The sequence below is a fragment of the Cucumis melo genome, chromosome 12, assembly GCF_025177605.1.
Source record: "Cucumis melo cultivar AY chromosome 12, USDA_Cmelo_AY_1.0, whole genome shotgun sequence".
NCBI classification, from domain to species: domain Eukaryota; kingdom Viridiplantae; phylum Streptophyta; class Magnoliopsida; order Cucurbitales; family Cucurbitaceae; genus Cucumis; species Cucumis melo.
The window spans coordinates 7,988,187-8,013,815 of NC_066868.1; the positions used below are offsets into that span (position 1 = coordinate 7,988,187).

Below are 25,629 nucleotides of genomic sequence, written 5' to 3' on the forward strand. Positions count from 1 at the left end.
GAAAACTAAAGACAATTGAGAACTAAAGACATAGATTTCTTTTATAGTCCAACTTTCCTACCTTCTCATTGTAAGACAAATTCATTGACTTTCCCAAATCTTTTTAATGTTGGATAACTACACTTTTAATATTTTACCAAAAAATCTAACACATATATGTTTACACTAAATTCCTTTGTAAAAATATTTTAGGTTTTTTTATTGGCAATAATATTACTTTGGATCTTACCTTATGTACTTATAAATGTCTAAATTTAGTTTTTGCATAGTTTCTATTATTAGGGTAAAAGACTTTGTACTCGCATTCTCTTTACGAAATTTTGAAATATATTAACATTGTTTCTTTTCTTATATAGAGGTTGTTGTTATTATTGTTATTTAATTAATTTCGATAAAAAACTAACTTTAATAGCATAGCCACCAAAGTTAATATTTGTTAACAAGAGCATAGAAAGAGTGATATTGATATCAAAAATTTATTGATATCTCTAATAACTTTTATAAATGTTTATAAAACCTTACAAGAAAAAAATAGTTGTTTCAAATATAGAAAGATGTACCAAAATATTTTCAAATATAACAAAATATGACGAAAGAACGCGACAAATGGTGGTAAATTACTATTTGTGTCTATCTATATCATGACATAGATAGACTCAAATAGTAATCATAGTAAAATTTTGTTATATATATAATTATTTTCAACAATTGAAAATAATTTTTCAAAAGGAAATATCATATATCTAGTTTAATATGGATGAAAATAACAATGATATCCATAACTTAGTTTGTGAATAAAAAAAAAACAACTCAATTACTATTCTAATTTTTTTTTATAAACTTTTTTCTTATAGAAATATTTGTTAATATTGATATATCCATACATTTGAGATTTCAATAGTGTAATCTATAAAAGAACTAAAATCAAATGAAATTGAGTATATATGAGGACTAAAATACATTTAAGAATTTCTTCTTCTTAATTTTTTTTTTTTTTAATTTTCTCTTCCTTTTTGCATTCTTTGTTAAAATAATCCCTTATTTTTCTTGATATATTACAATAAGAAGTAAGCATTATTGTACTCATAATTAAGAAATGATTCTTACAAATACCCAAAGAAGGGTTAAGAAATTAAAAAAGGGTTAAAGAAAAAAAAAACAATCTTTTTGGTGAAAAATTAATGATTTGATGAAAAAAAGAGTGACATAATTTGGAACTTCAAATAAGCGTTTCTTTGTAAAAGTGAAAGAGAGCTCAATCTTTGAGAAGCAAAAGTGCTTTTTTTGCCCACTATAAGACACAAAATGGAGACCCAAGAAAGTGGATGCTTTTATTTAACTCATCTTTTGAGAAATTCCACCATTTTCAACTTAGATTCCTTCTTGGACTGCCGCCTTTTAACTTACCCTTAATTCATTTTTCTTTTTTCTTATTGGTCAACACTTACATCATTTTATTTTATTCCAAAATTTTATACAAACTAAATGTTTAATGTTCTATTACCTAAAAGTATTAACCTTTTGATTTCAGCGATGTTGAAATCAAATATCATAATCAAAATTTCAACATAATCAAAGATAGACTTTAACATCACTTTAAAGTCAATATCTAATAACATTTTTGTCTATGAAGTTATGTGCATTTTAACGAGTTTATTTAAGATTATAGATTTAAGTATAATTATTTGATATTATAATAAAATTCAAGGTATTGTAAATTAAACATCTAAATAAATTCAGTAAAAAAAAAAAAGAGAATTTTTAAAGTGAATTATTTTCTATGAATAAGATTTAGAATGGAAGATTCAAAGTTTAAGGTTTAGCGAATTTGGTTCATATACATAATGATCGACATGTATTTCTTTCCATAACCTCGGGTTAAAAGTTTGTGTTAACCCACAATTTTTTTTTAAAAAAAAAACAAAACAAAAAGTAGAAATACTATTCTTTTAAATTATTATCTTATCTTCTAAGTGAATTTTCATTATGGTTGGGTCTTTGGATTACCATTTAATTTATATTTGATCATTTAATTTTCATCCTAACTTTTCTTTTTTCTTTTTCTCTTTTTTTCTTTTTGAGTGGTTGGTGTGTCATTGTATTGCATATCATCTGACAAAAAAAATATATTAAACAATTCAAATTCGAGAATGTGCAAAATTTTTTATTGTATATCCTTATCTTAATCTAATGACTCAAATTATACTTATTCTTTCATTAATTTTATCCATATTAATGTCCTTTTCTTACTCTTAGTTACACAACATATGCTCTAAAAAAATAATCTAATAAACAAAGTATAATTAGGTGTGGTAGAAAACACCCCTATATTTATGTTTATATGTGTGTCTATATATGCCTACAATTGTTAAAGGAATAGTTTAATTGATAAAGTTTAATTAATGTAACTTCTCTTTTATAGGTATATAAATTCAAAGCTACTCTAAAATCCCAATAATCTTTTGAGAAAAAGAATAATGTGATACTTTTGGTGAGATAAGTCAACAAAAAAGGTATAAATTAAAGATTTTCAAGGGAACATGCCTAATTGTGGTGTCTCTTGAGATTTAGGGGAAGGGAAAATTAATGACAAAAGCTTTTCAAAAAAAAAAAATGCAAAAGAATTAAAAGGGTTCACAACAAAAGTTTTTGCTCATGTGGAATCCTACTTAAGTTGACCAACAAACCTATTTATATTACTTAACCATAAATTAAATTTCCCCGTAATATGGGGTAAATGTGTAAAACCGTTAAAAATATTTATAAACATATAAAAATATAAACGGTTTGATGATAGACAACGATAGATACCTATCATTGTTTATCGGTGTCTATCATCATAGAGTAAAATTTTATTATAGTTTTAAATAATTTAGTTCATTTTGTTACTTTTGAAAAGAACCCTAAATTATATTTATATCTACAAAAATTATAATGGGTGACAATTTCATTTTAGGGATTTGTAAGTTTGTCACACACTTTTCTCATTTTGCAAATATGATAAAGAGAAAATAACAAATTCAACCCAAGTGATATATTTGATAGATATTTGGTATACTTAATACATTTGATATATACTTATACATTTGATATACACCCAATCTATACTTGATGCACCTCATACACTTGATCAATATGATAAACATATTTATATACATAAATATTGCAAATGATAAAACATTGCGACAGTTAAGTAAATATGTCTACTGACATTTGGAAAAATAAAATAATATCTTTATTAACTTTAAAGAGGGTCAGAAAATATGAAACACTCTGTTAATGATTGAGTTATTATAGTTGTTATTGTTGAATAAGAAATTTTGGAACCAATTATAAATTGTCTCGTCATTTACTAAAATAATTATATTTGGATTAACTAAAAATTGACATGTGTCACAAATTAAATTTAAAGACAAATTTGACAATTCTAATAATGTCATGACAATTGGATCAAATTAATTATTTGAGTTCAATTAAATATTATTTACTTGAGCTAAAATTCAATTGAGCCAAAAAATAAGCTTAGTTTAGTCCAAAATTAAATATGACTCAAATTCATATGATTGAGCCCATGGATATGGTCCATGGACCAGACTAAGTACAAGTCCATAAAAGCCCACCAGGGAACTCTATAAATAGAGGAGTTCTCCTCATTTGTGGGAGGAAAATTTTTGACTCCAGAAGGTCTAGAGAGAATTCTCCCAAGAACTAGAAGACTCCCTAACTCCTGAAGTCGCTCGAAGATTGAAGCTCCTTTGAAGATACAAGCTTTCTTCCAAGACTTCAACTTCAAGAGCATCACGTGCTTCACTTTCTCAAATCAAGCGTAAGCTTCCAGCGATGGAAAAGTTTTGACTCCAGAAGGTCTAGAGAGAATTATCCTAAGAGATAGAAGATTCCTCAACTTCTGAAGTCGACCACCCTCGAAAATTGAAGCTCATTTGAAGATACAAACTTTCTTCCAAGACTCAAACTTCAAGAACACCCTCGGAGATTGAAGCTTCTTTGAAGATACAAGCTTTCTTCCAAGCTTTAGTTTTGGTTTGACAAGAAAACTAAATGCATGGATTTAAATTATAGAAATGTAAGATTAAGAGAGAGAAAGTGTCACACACAAGATTATCTTCGCCAATTAAGAGATTATTAATTAGGTTATTTATCGATCAATTCTTTTGATATATCATGTGAATCGAGTTAAAGAGTTATCTAATTATCTCGACTAATCGATTCTCCAATAATGTTGGACAAACTCCTTATAGCTAGAAAATAAATATGGATGTTGATTCATAAGGTAACTAAGTAGTTGTCGCTCAAGCCTACTTACTTAGTTAATCTCATTAAAGTTCTTGTATTGACTAGGACGTTAGATTAAACATGTCAAATCTAACCTAACACATTTTCGTTCCTTCTAATTATCTTTCAATATTGATGACCCTAGAATGCTAGAAGTCGACCATAACTACAACTATAACCTATAATTTACTACTCAAATTAATTGTGTTTCCTTTACGAATCCCAACATATATAGCAAACACAAATAAATCCCATACTTTGAAACAACTTATTTAACATATTAATTGAACATACAATATGCTACATTTTATGTCCTAAAACTCGTAGATAGTAAATATAATTAATTTATCGCTATTAATAAAGTAGTGTTAATTATTATTGTAAATTTAATAAAGTGTTATTGATTATTAAGTTTTGTCTTACTAACCTAAATTCAATAAACTAGCATTCTAAGCTGTTTTGACGAGTCTTGAACTGGATATAGAGACATACAAATATCAATGTTTGAGATCCAGCTTAAAAGATATATAGTTAGAGATAATCAAGGGTACTGGACACCTTATCTCGGTAACACTAAGAATATGACTTATTTTGTATTTGATACAAAAATAATGACCCAACATATTCATGTAGGTGCATGCGAGTGAGGGTATCCAATTCAATGAATTTGTTGAACCACAAAATAGTAACCACGAGATGTAACTTCTTTAACTACTCATGTATTTATTTCATTAGGATGACCTAGGTAGCTTAGTCTTAATTCTGAGTGTATTATGAACTCTTGTTCGCAAGGGATCGTCCTTTGATTTGTACGGGTGGGAGTGGTCAGATTGCTAACTCGATATGGCTATCATTTTTGGGACAAAATTAAGTGGAAATCTGAGAACATAATCACACAAGACAGAATTCACTCCTTCCCGAATTTTTTTTTAAAGATCTTTAAAAGTACAACTTGGGATGGGGGGATTTAAACTCAGGACCTCTTGTCCTCGAAAACATATAGATTCCAGTTAAGCTAAGCTCATGTTGCCCACTCCTTCTTGACTTTAAGGTAAGTAGAAGAGTGTTCTCTTAATTTGTGTCTCCAAGACTTGAACAAAGAGCCTTACCCTCTCTATAACACAATAGAGTCTCTATTTATTGGCTAGACCATAAAAAATGTTCATTAAATAAACATTAGTATTTAAGGACTAAAAGAAACTCAGAGGTAAAATGGTAATTTAACCCAACTAGTGTTATGGAAACTTGTAGAGGACTAACTTACTGTTATTGGTCTATATCCGTTGATACAAAAATATATCTATAGTGAGAAGAACTCAGCTATGAGTCTTTAGTGAAGTGTACACATAGTAATATTTGATTAATGTGATTTATGAGTTTAGCTAATTAATCTCATATTGTTGTAGCTTTTGATTTGTAGATTCATTAGGTATCCTTTCTAGCTCGTAAAGATGATGAGGTTAATATATAATGATTGTAATTTGAAATATACAAATTTACTTTGGGAATTAATATAATGTATGTTGATACATTATAATACAAAATTTATATTTTAATTAAACTTTATTATATAAATTTAATTTTGGATATGATTCAAAATTAATTTATAAGAGAATACACTTCTTTTATGCATTTGTCAGCTTCATTCCGTCGTGCAGTCCTTGTCTACATGGTTGTCTTTACTCCTTAGTTAGCTCATTAATAGGGATAAGATTAATGGTTTGAAAACAATTTCTCATTCATATGAAGCACATAAAACTTACTTTAAATATAACACAAGCTTCCATTCGATAACACTTTATAAACATTATTGTAGAGAACATCATTACAAATCAACAAGAAACATAAGAGAAAGCTTTAAAATATGCAAACACTTTAGAAAGTCATTCACTGCTTAAAACCTTTCTTCAAAATGCCTTGTACTGAACACTTCTTCTCCTCGCCTAACAACAATTTAACTCTTAACTTTTCTTTACAAAATCATAAAGTAACACTCTTAACATTTTGTCTTCTTCTTGATCTATTCATACTAATCCTAAGTTGGATTAGTCATCCTTAAGCTCCTAAAGGGTTGCCAGCTCTTGCTTAAGGAGTTACACGTGTAAACTTAATATTTCACTTGACCATGCTTAGCTTTTAACCTTACACATAGATCCTTGTCTAATTAAGATTAAACATTTTTCTCGCCTGACTCCATTTCGCGATAAACTCTAATGCCTACAAATTCTTTAAACACCTAATGCCTCTGTAATGCCCCAAAGTAAGTAATTATTCTAAGTTAAATTTTGGCAATTGTTGAAAATTATTTTTGGGTGTTATATGATTTAATTGTGGAAATCTTTGATCTATAAAAATTAGAATTAATTAGATACTTTTGGAAACTATTTAATTAATTGAATTTTGAAATTTATGTTTGAATTGGTTGTTTTAAGAGATTTGTGTTGGGAGATTTGTATTTGAGAGAATTTTGGATAATTATATATAGGAGTATATAATTATTAGAATTTAAAGTTAAATTGTATTATGAAAATAATATAATTATTAGAGATTGGGTTATATTTTTTTTTAGAAAAAAAAAAGGTGATGTGATTAGAGAGAGAAATTATTTAAGTTTTAAAAGAGATTTAGTTGGGTTTAAATGAAGAGAGAGAAGAAGTTGTTTATTTGGAATAGATTGGGGAAAGAAGAAAAAGGAAAAGGAAAATAATAATTATTATATTATTATTTCATTAAATAGGCTCGTTGGAAAATGTGGCACTATTCATCATCTTCTTCATTTGAACCTTACTCTCACAAAGGAAACCCTAGCCGCCACTGTCGCGTTTCGTCTCATCGTTGTCCAGTCTGTTCGTCGATCATCGCAAGAAGCACCGAGCCGACAGCCAGCCTCTCGGTCGCACTCTCCTCTGCGTTTCGTCTCACACGTCGCCGACCATTATGGAATAGCAGCAGAGCCACGCAAGCTGCCGCGTCAGTCTGTCGTCTGCCATCTTCGTCCATTCGTCGTCGTCCCTATTTTTGTTTTGTTTCCTCTGTTGTCAACCGTCGTAGCCGGTCATCTTCCGCACTTCTTCGTCAGTCGATCGTCAGCCATCGTAGCTGGTTGTCTTCTACTACATTGTTCTGTCGAACAGTGACCGTCGACGAACCGTCAGCTGCCATCATCGTCGAACGTCAGACCAAGCCATCGACCCGACCCACGCGTCCTTCAACTGAGCCATCCTCAGTCGCATTCCCCAAGTGCCGACCCACACGTTCGTAAGCTCCACCCGCAAGTTGCACCCGAGTCGCACACACACCCACTACAACAAATCTGGCCTTTAATGTCGGGTGGAAAAAATGAAAAATGGGCTTTAATGTCGGTTTTCAAAAAGCGGATGTTTAATGTCGGTTTTAAACCGACATTAAAGAAGGAGCTTTAATGTCGGTTTAAAACCGACATTAAACGACCCCCTTTTGAAAACCGACATTAAAGCCCCTTTGTAATTTCTTTTTTATTTTTTTTAATTTGGTAAAAAATCAAGTTTCCTCTCTCTATATAAATTCTCCTCCTCTCTTCTTTTTCCTCTTTAGTCGTCGCCTTTTCCCCTTTCCATCAAAACCCTAAACCTTTTCCCCTTTCCATCAAAACCCTAAAGGTATTCCATCCAATTCGACGAAATTTTGGTGTTTGTCCGTCGTTGAGAAATGTCTTTCAACATCAACCGGTTCAATCCTCAATCAGCCGTCGAGAAAGCGGTTTCAGTTATCGGCTTCGGCTACGATCTCTGTAACGATTTGCGATTGTCTTCTTGCAAGCCGGGTCCATCGGGGTCTAAGCTGATACTTCATTCGAAGTAGAGACCTTGTACTTCCGGCTGGCGTTGTCGTCCCTAATGTTCCTACTTCCATTAACTGTGATAAAGGCGAGCGTACCCGATTCCGGTCGGATGTCATCTCCTTCAATCAGGTAAATTTCTTTGAAATGGGTTTTTGCTGTCTTTAGCTTAGAATTCTCTTCGTTTTCTTGTTTTTTTTTCTTTTGTTGGCTTCATAGAACGAACTGGGTTTGTTTTTTTTTTTTTTGGATTTTTTCAAACAAGTGCAATCTTGGGATATCTTCATCATCCTTTCATATTTTGTTTTAGTCAAGCAGTGTAGGGAAAGAAAAAGTCATCTTATTAGGGAAAGCTTTATATTAGGGGTTTATTTTAAAAAGATTTGTTGGGTTGGATCCCATACCATCAATGTTCTTTGATGTTTGTTAATTATTAGAGCAACTAAAATAGAAGTTTTTGTTGTTATTTGATTTTGAGTGCACATCGGACAATGCCATGGCTTAAATGTCATGGGTTAAAGCGTTTGTTATGTGTTTTAAGTATTTGCTGGAGGAGGAGCGTGGGTATTGAGAATGAGGGAGAGAGAGCATTAGATAGATATAGATTTGGAGCAATTAATAAGAGGAATGGAGGGGTGGGGGGATGAAAATGAGAGAAAATATAATGTAAATTGTAAAGGGAAAGCATTGATCATATCGTATTGTTGGTGGCGTGCCGTTTGATTGTGACCCTTTACCAAATCCCCTCCCCAATGGCCCCATCCGCCGTTTCCCTCTTAATACCAAAAACCTTAATTACATCATCAATCAAACAAACAAACTCATTCACTCCTTAATCCTTTATTAATTAACTTAATCAATCCATTTCCATGCTCTTTTTCTAACTTTTTTTTGTAATCTTCTACTTGGAATTAATATTTTATTTTCCACCGAAAAGTCCCCTTTCATTTGTTGCTATGCCCTTTCTTATATCATCATATTAATTGGTATAGTCTTTTTTAAAAATATATATATATAAAGAAAAGAAAAGAAAAGAAAAAAAAAGAAGGTGGATATTGCAAAATCTTGTAGGAGGGTGTAGTTGTAATGAAATAATTAAGATTAGAAAAGAGAAGTAATTTGGTGAAGAAAAGAAATGATTTAGGGGAAGGAGAAGGAGAAGGAGAAGGAGAAGGAGAAGGAGAAGGGGATGAGGATGGGGGATGCGATTAATTTAGGAAAGGAAAGGAAAGGAAAGGAAAGGAAAGGGCAGGAAAGATAAGAATAGAGAATGGGGACCACAGAGTTTGGATGAAAATAATATTTTGGATTTTTAGAACCAAATATTTTGGATTTGTTTTCTGTCCTTTCACTGATTTGGTAAATTTTTTTTGCTTGAATTGTTGAACTTTGATTTATCATACCTTTGCCTAGCTTTATGAGGTTGTATGGGTTTGTATCTCTAATTTTCTGAAGTTTCCTTCGTCATTTTTGGATGCTAGATCAAATATCTGAAGGAAGATTGCTTTTCTTTTTTTTTTTTCTTTTTTTTTTCATATATGGTTTAGCTTTCCATCCCCTGTACTGAGAATGGAGACTTAACTATGTCATTTTGAGGTTGATGTTGGAAACCAGACAACATAGGGCACCCACTTCTCCTTTTAACGACTGAAAGAAAACCTCTTCATGTTGTGGATAGTGAAGGCATTATTAGTCAGTTGAATGGGAGCATAAGAGGTGGCACTTTGTCAATATCTAAGTTTAATTTTCTAAGAAAAGTTGGAATTGATGAATTTTCCAACTGTTTAGTGCAATATTGGATATCAGTAGTTGAAAGTTTTTGAGTCCTTATGATTTATAATCTTGATCATGATAATAAGTTGCAAGAACTGTTTAAATTGTGATAGTTAACATTTTTTATATTGAAGCTTAAAAAACTAGAAATCAAAAGTGTTCTAAATCCTTTCATCAGATCTCTCAAGCTTTATAGTTTGTGGGTGAGTAGTGATCTCCCTTCTTGTGCGTGCCTCTTAGATGCTTCTTTTGTTATTTTCGGTTCATGCATCATCTTTTGCCATATTGATAAGTGTTATTGAGATACAACATACATGCTCTCTTTGTTGGGTAGTTTGAATTAAAAAATGTGGTACAAACTGGTATTGAGTCTTGGAATTCTGGAGATTGCTTAAATCTGAAATTTGTTTTTTGGCCAGGTGCATAATTCAAAAACCATGTCTTTAAATTTAGAGGTACCTCCTTCAAAGGGTTGTGAGAAAGTTATATTATCAGAAGAACAGCATATGAAGGTATTTCTGACAGTTACAGCCTCTTTTAGCCTCTTCATACCAGTGCAACTGTTAATTGCTGCTAATCTAGAGACGAAGAAGGTTGAAATGCTGCCATTTTTTAGTTGCTTGACTCTTACAGTTTTCCTTTATTTCATCCTTTACAGATATGTGAGGTGCGAAGGCTTTTAGGACCCTTGTCGGGCAAATCATCAATTTACTGTTCGGATCCATCCGTTTTGAGATATCTAAGAGCAAGAAACTGGAATGTGAAGAAGGCAACTAAAATGTTGAAAGCAACTTTGAAGTGGAGGACAGAATACAACTTTGGTTGAAAGCTAAGCGATTGTGTAGAAATGGTCAAGCGACCGTTGAAAATTGAAGACTGAGAAGGCATTTAGGATTTTTAATTATTTAATTCTTGTATTAGAATCTTTTTTCATGTACTATTGTAGAATTGTATATGTAACGACCCGACTCTTTATGCTGAATCGAAGTGGTTACTAAATCTAGGATCAGTGTTTAAGTCATAAAATCTGGTGTAAATAAATGCAAAGAAATCTAGCAAATTTATTTATGAAAGATAGTTAAAGTAACATGTAGAAATACGAGTTAAGTTTAAAATCCCTAAGCGGGCCCTATCTACATAAAGATGGTAAATAATGAAAGTACTCGAACTCAAGTGCGAAAATCTGAAATAAAGATAAGCGGAAGCGGTAGTCCCTATGGCCCTTCACGGTCTCACTTCGAGTCGCTCGCCAGTTTGCCCTTGCCCTTACCTCGTCCTCTACCTGAAAACATAAAATGAAGAGAATGAGTATAAAAATACTCAGTAAGGGACCCACTACTAGTCCCACTAGGTGCCTGTTAACATTCCTATCGAGTCCTGAAACTAGTACCCAATCTCTGGCACGCTCCCGAACACGTGCAACGTGCGCCCCGTAGGGACATAACTCTGGTCTTCGGTGTCCAGGGGACACTTAGGACCGTCGGGATGCGAGGACCCCGTCGAGTCGCTCGAGTCATATCTATAGTCATGCTGGACTGGCGCCCCGTCGAGCCTAACAGTCCTAAATAGGTGGTGATCCCGAAGGACACCCATGCAGGTACGACTCAGATAGGAGAAGTTAACAGATACCCCAATCCCAACATACATATGCATACGTCATCAAATTATCATCAGAAAATAACCACCATCTCATCCCCCACTACAGCTATCATCAAACAGTCACTAATAGTCCTCATTATACAGTCACCTACGTCATAAGTCCATCGGTCTTATCATACAGTCACATACATCATAAGTCCATCAGTCTTATCATATAGTCACATACATCATAAGTCCATCAGTCTTATCATACAGTCACATATGGTTCGAGGGTTCTCATTACTATAATATTATGCCAAAGTATGGCCATGTCATTCGTCAGATCATGATAAAATATTATCATACATCGTAAGCCCAACCATCATCGTATGTCACTGAAGGAACATGCAACATCAAATTCTCACATGGGGCTAGTAGTAGAAATCTCTTACCTCGAGATGTTGCTAGATGAGTTCCTACTGAGGAAGTCCTAAGCTGCAGCAGCTATTTGGTCCAATTTGCTTCTTGAGGAAAGTAATTAAATTAATTAAATTTCCAAATTAACTCATTTAATTACTGGGCAGGCTAGGGAATTTGGAAATTACCAAAAATTTAGGTGGAAGGAGCCAAAACAGGCTTGGCGGCTCGACTGGAAGAAGACAGGACCGGCTCGGCTTGGCGTAGGCGCGGCTCGGCTCGGTACAGGGACTTCGCGTGCGGCTCGGCTTGCTACCGGGAGGGGGCGCGGCTCGGCTACGCGGAACGCACGGCGCGGCGCGGCTGCACGCGGGGAGAGCTGGGCACGTGTGGCGCGGACGCGGGTTTCGGTTTCGGGCGCGCGGGCGGTTCCGGGTTCGGACGCGCGGGTGGTGGTTCCGGGTTCGGTTTCGTCCGTCGGCTGGAGGCAGGCGCGTTCGCGGCTTCGGTGCGGCTCGGGTGTAGGCGCGTTCGCGGCTCCGATTTGCAGACGCGTTCGGCTGGCGACGCGGCTTCGACGTGGAGATGGATCTCGACGACGAGTTTCGGCTGATCTGCCTCGGATCGAAGCGGCGCGAGGGGTGGCTTCGGCTTCCAGTCGTCTTGCAGACGCGTGAATGGACGGCTTCGACTCGGCTTCGGCGTGCGAGGAAGCTTGGACGAATTCTGGCGCGGCTGTGCGTGTGGCGTGGGTAGGCGGCTAGGGTTTCGCGACGGCGGCGGCGGCGGCGGTGGCTCGCGGCGGCGGCGGCGGCGCGGCTAGGGTTTTCTTCTCTCCCTCTTCTCTTTTCTTTTCCTTTTCTTTTCCTTTTCTTTTCCTTTTCTTTTCCTATTTATAAAATAATTTCCCTCTTTTCTCTTCTTTGATTAATTCCAAGTTTCACCCTTCTCTCTCTAAAATTTCACCCAATTTCTCAACAAATCCCTCCTTTCCCTCAACTTTTAAATACGTATAAAAATCTTAAATACCAAGATAATTTCATTTGGAGTTTACTTAATACTTTAAAAAGGAAAATCCAAATCTTAATGATATAAGTTCCATTATTTAATTATAAATAAATAAATAAAATAAAATAAAAAAAAAAAAATACTAAGAAAAATGGATACAAGATCATTGGGGCGTTACATACTTCCCCCCTTAGAAAGCTTTCGTCCTCGAAAGCTCTAATCCTCGAACATTTCTGGGTACTGGGCCTTTATGTCCTCTTCTCTCTCCCACGTGGCCTCTTCAACTCCATGGTTCTGCCAGAGGACTTTGACTAGTGGAATATCTCGACTACGAAGCTTCTTGACCTCTCTTGCCAAGATCTCGACAGGCTGCTCCTCGTAGCTCAAGTTCTCACTGACCTGTAGGGGCTCGAAGTCCACGATGTGCGTCGGGTCTGCGACATACCTCCTCAACATGGAGACATGGAATACGTCATGCACTGCTGAGAGGGATGGGGGCAAGGCCAAACGATAAGCCACAGGGCCAATCCGTTCCAGTATCTCAAATGGCCCCACGAAACGTGGACTCAACTTCCCCTTCTTCTCGAACCTCAGAACGCCCTTCATCGGTGCTACCTTCAAAAAGACCATATCTCCCACTTCAAACTCGAGGTCCTTACGTCGTACATCAGCGTAACTCTTCTGTCTGCTCTGTGCGGTCAGCATACGAGCTCGGATCTTCTGTATGGCTGCATTGGTAGTCTGCACTAACTCGGGGCCTAGCATCCTCTGCTCTCCAACCTCGCCCCAGCAGACAGGGGATCTACAGCACTTGCCATACAGAGCCTCAAACGGAGCCATACCAATGGTAGCCTGGTAACTGTTATTATAGGCGAACTCCATTAGATGCAGGTGGGAGTCCCAACTTCCTGAAAACTCTAGCACACAGGCCCGCAGCATATCCTCCAAAATCTGGTTCAGTCTCTCTGTCTGACCATCAGTCTGAGGGTGGAATGCCGTGCTGAAGTCCAGCCTCGTACCTAATGCAAGTTGGAGCCCTTGCCAAAATTTCGAAGTGAAACGGGCATCCCTGTCTGAAACGATGGATACTGGTACTCCGTGCAGTCTTACTATTTCCGTCATGTATAACTGCCCCCACTTGCTGGCAGTGTACGTGGATTTCCCTGGCACGAAGTGGGCTGTCTTCGTGAGTCTGTCGACCACAACCCAGATCACCGTGTAGCCCTTCAAGGTCTTGGGCAGTCCCGTGATAAAGTCCATCGACACACTCTCCCACTTCCACCCTGGCACACTCAGGGGTTGCAACAACCCTGCTGGATGCTGCCTAGGTGCCTTCACCTGCTGGCACACCAAGCACCTACTGACGAACTCTGCTACATCCCTCTTCATGCCCCTCCACCAATAGACACTCCTTAAGTCCTGGTACATCTTCGTACTCCCAGGGTGCATGGTAAACGGGGAACTGTGAGCCTCAGTCAAAAGCTCTGTCTTAACTGCGCTGTCTTCCGGCACACACAGGCGTCCCTCAAACATAAGGCCATCATCAGAGGATATAGAGAACTCTTCACCTTGCTCCGTCTCTACCATACGACGTTTCTCTGCCAAGTAAGGATCACTCAGCTGAGCAGCAATGATCTTTTGCCTCAAGGTTGGCTGAACTGTCAACTGAGCCAACTGTGCGGCAACCTCACCTACTGAGACTGCAATCTCGGCTCTCTCCAAATCCCTGAGTAAGGGGGTCTGCTTCGTGATTAGCGCTGCTGAATGTGCAACCTTCCTACTCAGCGCGTCAGCCACTACATTTGCTTTACCTGGATGGTACAGGATCTCGCAGTCGTAGTCCTTCACCAACTCGAGCCACCTCCTCTGCCTCATGTTCAACTCCTTCTGAGTGAAGAAATACTTCAGGCTCTTGTGGTCGGTGTAAATCTGAATCTTCTCACCGTACAGATAGTGCCTCCATATCTTCAGTGCAAAGACTACAGCTGCCAACTCCAAGTCGTGGGTAGGGTAGTTCCGCTCATGATTCTTCAACTGGCGTGAGGCATACGCAACTACCTTACCTTGCTGCATCAGGACACCTCCCAGTCCTTTCTTAGAGGCATCACTATAGATCACAAAACTTCCCGACCCATCAGGCACTGTCAGGACTGGTGCCGTCACTAGCTTCTGCTTAAGCTCTTGGAAACTACTCTCACATGCTGGGCTCCAGACAAAAGGGGTTCCCTTCCTGGTCAACTGGGTCAATGGGCTGGCTATGCGTGAGAAGTCTTCTACAAACCTCCTGTAGTATCCCGCCAGACCCAGAAAACTGCGAATCTCACTGACTGTAGACGGTCGAGGCCAGTTGGTCACCGCTTCGACCTTAGCTGGGTCCACCGAGACTCCCTCACTGGAAACCACGTGCCCTAAAAATGTCACCTTCTTTAACCAGAACTCACACTTGGAGAACTTGGCGTATAGCTTATGAGCTCGAAGGGTCTCCAAGACTTGGTGCAAGTGCTCTTCGTGTTCGGCCTCAGTCTTGGAATAGATCAAGATATCGTCAATGAAGACTATGACGAATTGGTCTAGAAAGTCCTTAAACACCCTGTTCATCAAATCCATGAACACTGCAGGGGCATTAGTTAAACCAAAGGACATCACTATGAATTCGTAGTGTCCGTACCTCGAACGAAAGGCCGTCTTGGGAATATCACCGTCCCTAATCCTCAACTGGTGATAGCCTGATCGCAGGTCGATCTTGGAAAAGACGGTGGCCCCCTGTAACTGGTCGAACAGGTCCTCGATTCTGGGTAAGGGGTAGCGGTTCTTAACTGTCACCTTGTTCAATTCTCGGTAGTCAATGCAAAGGCGCATCGACCCATCCTTCTTCTTCACGAACAACACTGGGGCTCCCCAAGGTGATACACTGGGCCGGATAAAGCCCTTGTCCAACAGCTCCTGTAACTGGACTTTCAACTCCTTTAATTCGGCTGGGGCCATTCTGTAAGGAGCTCTAGAGATAGGGGCGGTGCCGGGCTCTAACTCAATGGCGAAGTCTACCTCCCTGGGAGGCGGAAGTCCTGGGAGTTCGTCGGGGAAAACGTCAGGGTACTCCCTTACTACTGGTTCGGAAGATAGGGAAACTTCTGGTTCTGCCATATCTACTACGTTCGCCAAGATACCCCAAGTACCCTGGCTAAGTAGCTTACTCGCCTTCATTGCCGAGATGACCTTGGGTATACCTACCATGCCTGCTCCTCTAAACTTAAACTTATCCCCGGAAGGAGGGTTAAAGACTACTTCCTTATTAAAACAGTCTATGATTGCATGGTTAGTTGACAACCAATCCATGCCTAAAATTACATCGAAATCTTGCATATCTAGCACCAGTAAAGTTACATTCAAGGTATGGTTTGCTATTTCTACCCAACATGCCCTTATTTTTTCCTTAGACAAAAGGACCTCTCCAGAAGGAGTAGAGACAGACAAGGCACTACCCAACGGTTCTACTTCTAAACCCGCATGCTTGACAAAAATAGAGGATATAAATGAATGCGATGACCCCGAGTCAAATAGTACCAAAGCGTAATGCCCCAAGATTGGGAGCGTACCTGTCACCACCGTACTAGCTCGCTCGGCCTCCTGCCGGTTCGTGGCAAAGACTCTCCCTTGCTGGGGAGCAGAAGGCTGACGTGGCGTCGTCTCTAAGGGTTTCCGAGGACACGCATCAGCGGTGTGCCCCGGCTGCCTGCACCTGAAGCAGACTCCACTCCCAGCTAAACATTGTCCTCCATGGACCTTCCCACAGGTAGTACAAGTGGGTAGCTCTCTCAAAGTTCTCCCAGCTGCTGCCAGTTCCCGACGGTGTCTCTGGAAGACACCTCCTGACCTCGGAGTCCGCTGTGGTATTACGTCGGGCTGCGCCTCCGCCTTCCTCTTCTGTCCCGAGGCTGACCCTGTGCCGACAACCTTAGATTGACCAGCTCCCTCATGCAGGCTCAGATCCAGTGCTATGCGTAGAGCATCCGCATGAGTGGTTGGTCGAAGAGCTCGTACAAAACCCTGGAGGTCTAACCTGAGGCCATTAACAAATCTCTCAGTCCTGGCGGCCTCATCCCTTACCACATCAGGGGCAAAACGGGACAACAGGTCGAACTCGGCATCATACTGTTCCACGCTCAGTTTGCCCTGCTCCAAGTTTAGGAACTCTTGGAGCTTGGCGTGCTTCACGTTGGCAGAGAAGAACTTAGCATAAAAGCTCTCCCTGAATTGCTCCCATGTGATCCTGCTGGCATCTCCTCCCAGCGCCCTCTCAGCAGTCTCCCACCAGGCAGTCCCCCTATCCTCCAAACAGAAAGCTGCACACTGCACCTTCTGGTCTTCTGGGCACTTCATGTACCTGAAGATCGTCTCTATGGATGTCAACCACAGCTGGGCTCTAAAGGGGTTGTCCAAGGATCCGTCGAAAGTCTTCGGGTTGTACTTCCTAAAATCCCTCAAGTGCTTGGCCTCAGCTGACAGTTGTACTGGCACCGGCTGAGCTTCCACCGGGGCTGGAGGGATGACGGGCTGGTCCTGAACAGGGGCTGGAGGGACTACAGGCTGGTCCTGAACAGGGGCGGCCTGGTTCTGCTGAGCAGCGAGGAACGGCGCTAGAGCAGCTTGCAGCATGGCCTGGTAACGCTGCTCCATTGCGGCGAGATCCGCCTGAGTGACCGGTGCATTAGGGTTGACTGGTACGTCGGGGTTGACTGGCGGCGCGGCAGGTTGCTCCGCCGGTTGGCCACGACCGGCTCCTCTGCCTCCCCTGCCACCTCCTCGGCGTGCACCTCTACGTGGCGGCATTCTTCCTAAAATTCACCAACAAATTTTTCACCACTAGAGCTCAATATTCTCTCTCTAAGTCTAATCTAATCAGGCAACATTATAATCTTAATATTTGTAAAGCTTTAGGCATACCTGGCGAGTGACGAAGGACCGTATAGCCATAGGGTGAGGTAAAAATCAAAACAAAATGACTTACATCATAAGTCAGTCTACAGGACCTAAAACACTGCGCTCTGATACCAACTGTAACGACCCGACTCTTTATGCTGAATCGAAGTGGTTACTAAATCTAGGATCAGTGTTTAAGTCATAAAATCTGGTGTAAATAAATGCAAAGAAATCTAGCAAATTTATTTATGAAAGATAGTTAAAGTAACATGTAGAAATACGAGTTAAGTTTAAAATCCCTAAGCGGGCCCTATCTACATAAAGATGGTAAATAATGAAAGTACTCGAACTCAAGTGCGAAAATCTGAAATAAAGATAAGCGGAAGCGGTAGTCCCTATGGCCCTTCACGGTCTCACTTCGAGTCGCTCGCCAGTTTGCCCTTGCCCTTACCTCGTCCTCTACCTGAAAACATAAAATGAAGAGAATGAGTATAAAAATACTCAGTAAGGGACCCACTACTAGTCCCACTAGGTGCCTGTTAACATTCCTATCGAGTCCTGAAACTAGTACCCAATCTCTGGCACGCTCCCGAACACGTGCAACGTGCGCCCCGTAGGGACATAACTCTGGTCTTCGGTGTCCAGGGGACACTTAGGACCGTCGGGATGCGAGGACCCCGTCGAGTCGCTCGAGTCATATCTATAGTCATGCTGGACTGGCGCCCCGTCGAGCCTAACAGTCCTAAATAGGTGGTGATCCCGAAGGACACCCATGCAGGTACGACTCAGATAGGAGAAGTTAACAGATACCCCAATCCCAACATACATATGCATACGTCATCAAATTATCATCAGAAAATAACCACCATCTCATCCCCCACTACAGCTATCATCAAACAGTCACTAATAGTCCTCATTATACAGTCACCTACGTCATAAGTCCATCGGTCTTATCATACAGTCACATACATCATAAGTCCATCAGTCTTATCATATAGTCACATACATCATAAGTCCATCAGTCTTATCATACAGTCACATATGGTTCGAGGGTTCTCATTACTATAATATTATGCCAAAGTATGGCCATGTCATTCGTCAGATCATGATAAAATATTATCATACATCGTAAGCCCAACCATCATCGTATGTCACTGAAGGAACATGCAACATCAAATTCTCACATGGGGCTAGTAGTAGAAATCTCTTACCTCGAGATGTTGCTAGATGAGTTCCTACTGAGGAAGTCCTAAGCTGCAGCAGCTATTTGGTCCAATTTGCTTCTTGAGGAAAGTAATTAAATTAATTAAATTTCCAAATTAACTCATTTAATTACTGGGCAGGCTAGGGAATTTGGAAATTACCAAAAATTTAGGTGGAAGGAGCCAAAACAGGCTTGGCGGCTCGACTGGAAGAAGACAGGACCGGCTCGGCTTGGCGTAGGCGCGGCTCGGCTCGGTACAGGGACTTCGCGTGCGGCTCGGCTTGCTACCGGGAGGGGGCGCGGCTCGGCTACGCGGAACGCACGGCGCGGCGCGGCTGCACGCGGGGAGAGCTGGGCACGTGTGGCGCGGACGCGGGTTTCGGTTTCGGGCGCGCGGGCGGTTCCGGGTTCGGACGCGCGGGTGGTGGTTCCGGGTTCGGTTTCGTCCGTCGGCTGGAGGCAGGCGCGTTCGCGGCTTCGGTGCGGCTCGGGTGTAGGCGCGTTCGCGGCTCCGATTTGCAGACGCGTTCGGCTGGCGACGCGGCTTCGACGTGGAGATGGATCTCGGCGACGAGTTTCGGCTGATCTGCCTCGGATCGAAGCGGCGCGAGGGGTGGCTTCGGCTTCCAGTCGTCTTGCAGACGCGTGAATGGACGGCTTCGACTCGGCTTCGGCGTGCGAGGAAGCTTGGACGAATTCTGGCGCGGCTGTGCGTGTGGCGTGGGTAGGCGGCTAGGGTTTCGCGACGGCGGCGGCGGCGGCGGTGGCTCGCGGCGGCGGCGGCGGCGCGGCTAGGGTTTTCTTCTCTCCCTCTTCTCTTTTCTTTTCCTTTTCTTTTCCTTTTCTTTTCCTTTTCTTTTCCTATTTATAAAATAATTTCCCTCTTTTCTCTTCTTTGATTAATTCCAAGTTTCACCCTTCTCTCTCTAAAATTTCACCCAATTTCTCAACAAATCCCTCCTTTCCCTCAACTTTTAAATACGTATAAAAATCTTAAATACCAAGATAATTTCATTTGGAGTTTACTTAATACTTTAAAAAGGAAAATCCAAATCTTAATGATATAAGTTCCATTATTTAATTATAAATAAATAAATAAAATAAAATAAAAAAAAAAAATACTAAGAAAAATGGATACAAGATCATTGGGGCGTTACAGTATATATAAACATAATATTAATATTTTATTTTGTGTATTCAAATGTAAAAGACAAATGTTATAGTTTCTAACATAATATGAATTTCATTGATTTGTTGGCGTGTGAAAAATCTACATTGACCCAATGTCGGTCTATAGGACAATAATGTAACAATTAAATAAAAATAAATTTGTAAAAATGAATAAAACCGACATATCAGAGTTCAACCGACATTAAAGGGCTTCAATAACACTATCAAAGATGTTGGTTGAAAACTGACAAACCGACATTAAAGAGGGCTTTAATGTCGTTTTTAAACCGACATTAAAGCCCAACCGACATTAAAGGGCTTCAATAACACCATCAAAGATGTCGGTTGAAAACTGACATTAAAGGCCTTTAATGTCGTTTTTAAACCGACATTAAAGAGGCCTTTAATGTCGTTTTTAAACCGACATTAAAGCCCAACCGACATTAAAGGCCTTTAATAACGCTCACAAAGATGTCGGTTGCCAAGTGACATTAAAGGCCTTTAATGTCGGTTTTAAACCGACATTAAAGGCCAAAATTCTTCTAGTGACCCTAGCTGAGCCAAGTTCAATCTAAGCCGCCCCTTCTCTTCCAACCTCAGTCGAACCACGCGAGCCGATTTCTGTCTTCCAAGCCAAGCCGCCTAGCCTTTTTGAGCCGCCTAGCTCATTTTTTTTTGCCTTTTTCATCTATTTTAGTAAGCTTGATTTGAGTTTTGGTTAATGCCCAAGAAAGATTTAATGATTGTGTAGTCCGACGAGATCACAGTCCTGTATGAGATTATATGATACGAGTGACTCGACAGGGTTACTCACAACCAAATTGTCTTTAGTGTTTCTTTCGAGATTCACTAAAGACCAGTTTGTCCTAGGTGTTCCTTTGAGTTCACCGAAGACCAGAGATGTTCCTACGGGATCACATATTGCACATGTTTGAAAACATGCCAGTTTAGGGGTACCATTTTTTTCAAGACTCTAACAGGAAGTTAATAGTCACCTAGTGGAACTAATAGTAGGTCCCTTACTGAGTATACTTTTATACTCACTCTTTTATGTTTAATTTCTCAGGCAAAGGTAGAGGTAAGAACAGAGAAAACTTGACGAATGACAAGAAGTGACTGTGGCATGCTATAGAGGAACACTTTTGCTTCCGCCTTATGTTATTAGATTTTGATTTCAGTATTTATGCACTTTTATATATTTTACTCTTTTAAAACTATATAGGGTCGGAGATAGGAACTTACTTTTAGATTTATTTCTACTTACTTTAGTTTATTTATGATTTTAAATGAATATTTGAGATTTTAATTATGAAAATGTGATATTTTCTATTTTAATTTAAGAAATCTTATTTTCCTTTGAGGAGTAATGATCTCAGCTTAGTATAAAAAGTTGGGTCGTTACAGCATTCTCATGGCGCCTCATTCTATCGCAGACTTCAAAACAAAAGTTTCTTCTCAAAACGTCTATTCAACACTTAGTAAAAAATTTGACCATTCTATTCCAGACACGAGTCTGATCACATTGTGTCTCCAATTCCGTGATTTGTACAATATAGAGACTTCAATGAAGGTAAATCTCCTTCTCTTAATTAAATTTTATTGTAAAATTGCATGCTTGGCCATTAATTAATTTACAGTAACTTTATTATTTTATTTTTAGTCAATGTATTGGTATTTTCTAATTTCCAATTAAATTGAAGAAAAAGTTCTTCTAATATTGTTTACGCTGCAAAGGGCTCTTATCCCTTCACAATGTAAATGGACAAATGGATTGAATCCTAACAGAAATATTTGATTGCATTCTTTGGTTTCCTTAAATGAATTAAAGATACAAACAATTAAGAGAAGGTTAAGCGTCATTCCCGAAGCCCACATACGGACTCAAGTACACATAGGGTATTAGGAGGAAACATAAGGAATGCACCCTAAAACGAGAAATGTCGATTGCTTGTAATTTGGATCAACAAGCTGAATTGATAGATATAATACCAATTAGAAAATAATCGAGTATACCCAAGCTTAGAGACATATGTTTAGAGGACAAACTTTTACATAGTCTTATTCAACCATTTCAAAGAGAAGAGTATGTAATCTTCAAACAAGAGAGAATCCAACCATAAATTAGTCATTTATTTGTACTAGCTTAAGTATCAAAGTATAATAAACTCACTACCACACTGATAAAAGGATCTCTTTATACGTGGACAACTTAAAATATCCCAAAACAAAAATAGTAAAAAAAAAAAAAAAAAGGACTAGTTGGAAGTGAACCACCAGAAGTATACAACAAAGTTCAATGCTAGTAATTAAGATCACAGTACATAATATTTAATTTTTTAAAAAAACCTAACACTTATTTCAAACAAGTCCCTTGAATATACTTTAAGTTGATATTTATGGCATATCTTAGTTATTGTAGATTGAAAAGAAAATGGGAATCTGAGAGCAATGGAATTGAGAAAATAGATATCAACCACATTTGGTGACCAAAGGCCCACGAATTCAGTGTGCTTATGAAACACAAGTGCCAATTGACAATGACACCTTTTTTATTCATTCCCCAAACTTTCCAACCTTTTGAGTATTCCTTTACTTTTGTGAATAGTGATGATCTTTACGTGTCTTATTCCTCCACAACTCAACTCGTTGCTTATAATATTGAATATCATGCTTGTTATTGTCCAGTTTAACTCATTATAAAATATCTGTTTTTTTCTACTTATTATTCTATCCTCTTACATATATCATTTTATTATTAGATGAATTACAAATACATAATACATTTTGTACTTTCAAAATTATGTTTTCGGTCGTACAAAACGAGATAGATATAACTTATAACTTTTCAACTCAATTGTTAATTTTCTAAGTTATATAAGATTTATTATACTATCATAAAACATCTAAAACCAAATTTTACCAAATTATCTAATGTAAACTCATCACATCTTTACTGAAGTGTTGATATTTTCATCATTATTTTTACATTTTTTATTTGACATCAATATTACGATGAATCAACGTTTCCATTCTTTTTCATAACTAAACAAGAGAGTTTTCTCAAAAAACATAACAAACAATTAAAATATTTATACTACATAGAACAATTTTGAAAACGGAAAAGCTCCACAAGCCCATAATGAAAAATACAAAAAATGCTCTAATGAACACGCGATTAATCAGCCACATGCACACGCGTAATTCTTCTTCTAAACGATTATGATACGCGATCGTGTAGAAAATGATACATGATCATGTAGGTAGTATCAACATCGACTACACGCGTGCATGTAATTATTCTTCTAAATGATCATGATACGCGATCGTATAGAAAATGATACACAATTGTCTAGGAAATTATATACGATCATGTAGTTCTTTTTAATGATTAAAAAAATGATTCAAATCTAAATGATCTTGTTGACTAGATTAGTGATCGTTTAGATCATATAAAAGTTATATTTAAATGATTTTGATGTTCTGGAAAAGAAGTTGTAAAAAAAGAAAAAGAAGATGAAGAAAGAAAGAAAGAAAAAGAAGACATGAATACAAATAGAAGAAAGAAAATCTGAAAAAGGAGTCGAAGAGATCTGAAAGAGAAGAAAGATGAATAAATTGTAAAGAAGAAAATGAAAGAGAAGTGACAAGTCATCTACGATATCAAGGAAAAATCTAGAATTTATAAAAAAATTTATTTTGTTACCCGAAGTTGATGTTTTGTTATATTTATAAAAATTGAATGAAAATAAGTGGATGAAATATAGAAAATAAGGAAGAAATGACGGATACTAATTAAAATAATGAAAGTAACCAATGATTTAATAAATGTAGTAAAAATGCATAATAGATGTGGAGTTTTTTTTTTTTTTTTTTCATTTTTATATATACAAAATTTTTTATATATACAAAATTGAAATATGATAACATGAAAATGACATCATTAATTTTAATTACAAAAACGAAAGTTGACTACTCTACCAATTGTCACATGTTGTTGGCCATATCTATTTGGACAAAATAAGTACATGGCTAAACAAGACGGTGTCGTTTCGGTAAGAAGATTCAAATTACAATGAATGCTAAAACTACACCTACTTTCTTTATGTAGTAAAATTGATAAACCCTTCCATAATTGTCTTAAACATAAAATCAGAAGCTTCAAGTCATATTAGACAATATTTTTAATTTAAGTTTAATAGATCAGTTAAGATTTCAACTTTTTTTTTTTTTTTAATATATCGAAACTGTGAAACACAAACTGAATAGTGTGATATTTTAACATTTAATTACTTATTAAGATACAACTTTGAATTCAAATACATTAAACTTTTTAGTTCTTTTTCTTAAAAAAAAAAACCTAAACTTATACTTCAACCTTTCAAAAAAAAGTTTTGTTATTTGAATGAGACACAAAGGACACAAACATTACGGATCAAGATTTCCAAATCTTGAACCCTTTAGATTTTTATTTTATTTTTCTATGCTAATTCTCAATTTATTTAACACATGTTTTTGCTTATTTCATTTTAGAAGACTAATAACAACTTTTGGAATTAGTCCAATAGATGATCTAAAAATTAGGTAAAAGATGTTAAAGGATCAGGTGTATGGAAAAAATATATCAAATGACCTTTTGTATGCTGACATCAAATTTGGATGAAATTATCAAAATATAATCCCTAATTTCACCCTGTTGCTCTTTATCTCTCTCGATGTATATCTTGCCCATCTCATCTTAGTAAAGGAGAAACAATGCTAGAGAAGAAGAGGAAAAAGAAAGTAACCCTAAAGCAATAAAGGAAGAACAATATTGTAACTTCATGTACATGGTCATGACATCAACAAAGAGACATTTGACATTTTTAGAAAAAACCTAAGTCATTTGCTATTTTGAAAATTTAAATCGAGTCTTTTGTACACTTATTCAAATTTTTTACCAACCGCATTGGTTGACCTTCAAATGAAATGTTTATGTGTATGCCATAGGATTTAAAACCCACCCATACGTGGGATGGCTATGGCTAAGGGTTGGGCTTGCTCACTTCTAACTAAGTTGTTATTCAATTTGCATGAACACATATTGATATTTCTATGGATAGTTTTATGTTTTCATAAGTTCAATATCGACTTGAAAATGAATAAATATTTTAAATATGTTGTAGAAATAAAAAATTCATAAAACATATAAAATAAAGAACAAAATATTACTAATGTAATAATAAATTTTTAAATGATAAACAGGTTTACAAACCATAAAAAGTTTTGTTTACTAATTTAAATTTATTTTCAAATATTTTGTTGCTATTATTTTTTCATAAATATTCATCGACATTTACATTTTATCAATTATTTTCATCAAATAAAAACCTCATTATTTTAAATCTTGATTTTAAACCTCTTTTGCACACTTCTCTACCTAAACCATCCAAAATATTTTCTAGATTTCTGT

At 37.5% G+C, this 25,629-nt stretch overlaps 1 protein-coding gene and 2 long non-coding RNA genes across 3 annotated transcripts; 1 reads left to right on the forward strand and 2 right to left on the reverse strand.

Moving 5' to 3' along the window:
- Nucleotides 1–7,793: 7,793 nt before the first annotated feature.
- Nucleotides 7,794–10,833, forward strand: LOC127144203 (uncharacterized). The gene is made up of 2 exons (XR_007815770.1): nt 7,794–8,242; nt 10,542–10,833. It is a non-coding gene; the product is annotated as an uncharacterized LOC127144203 (long non-coding RNA).
- A 21-nt stretch (nt 10,834–10,854) lies between these two features.
- LOC127144204 (uncharacterized) lies at nt 10,855–12,467 on the reverse strand. Its single transcript, XR_007815771.1, has 2 exons — nt 11,914–12,467; nt 10,855–11,165 (listed from the first exon to the last, which is right to left on the reverse strand). It is a non-coding gene; the product is annotated as an uncharacterized LOC127144204 (long non-coding RNA).
- Nucleotides 12,468–16,202: 3,735 nt separating this feature from the next.
- On the reverse strand, nt 16,203–20,030 carry LOC127144140 (uncharacterized). The gene is made up of 4 exons (XM_051079702.1): nt 19,171–20,030; nt 19,018–19,086; nt 17,118–18,269; nt 16,203–16,224 (listed from the first exon to the last, which is right to left on the reverse strand). Exons 3-4 carry the CDS (start codon nt 17,714–17,716, stop codon nt 16,203–16,205), a joined length of 621 nt encoding a protein of 206 aa, XP_050935659.1. The 5' UTR covers nt 17,717–18,269; nt 19,018–19,086; nt 19,171–20,030.
- Nucleotides 20,031–25,629: the final 5,599 nt, after the last annotated feature.

Bases quoted from the DNA above. Each gene is read 5' to 3' on its own strand.
- LOC127144140 (XM_051079702.1), bottom strand. From the start codon at position 17,716: ATGCCGCCACGTAGAGGTGCACGCCGAGGAGGTGGCAGGGGAGGCAGA. The intron at 16,225-17,117 runs GTTCTTCTCTGC...ATGTAATTTTAG, and splicing joins AGGGAGAGCTTTTATGCTAA to GCATGGATTGGTTGTCAACT.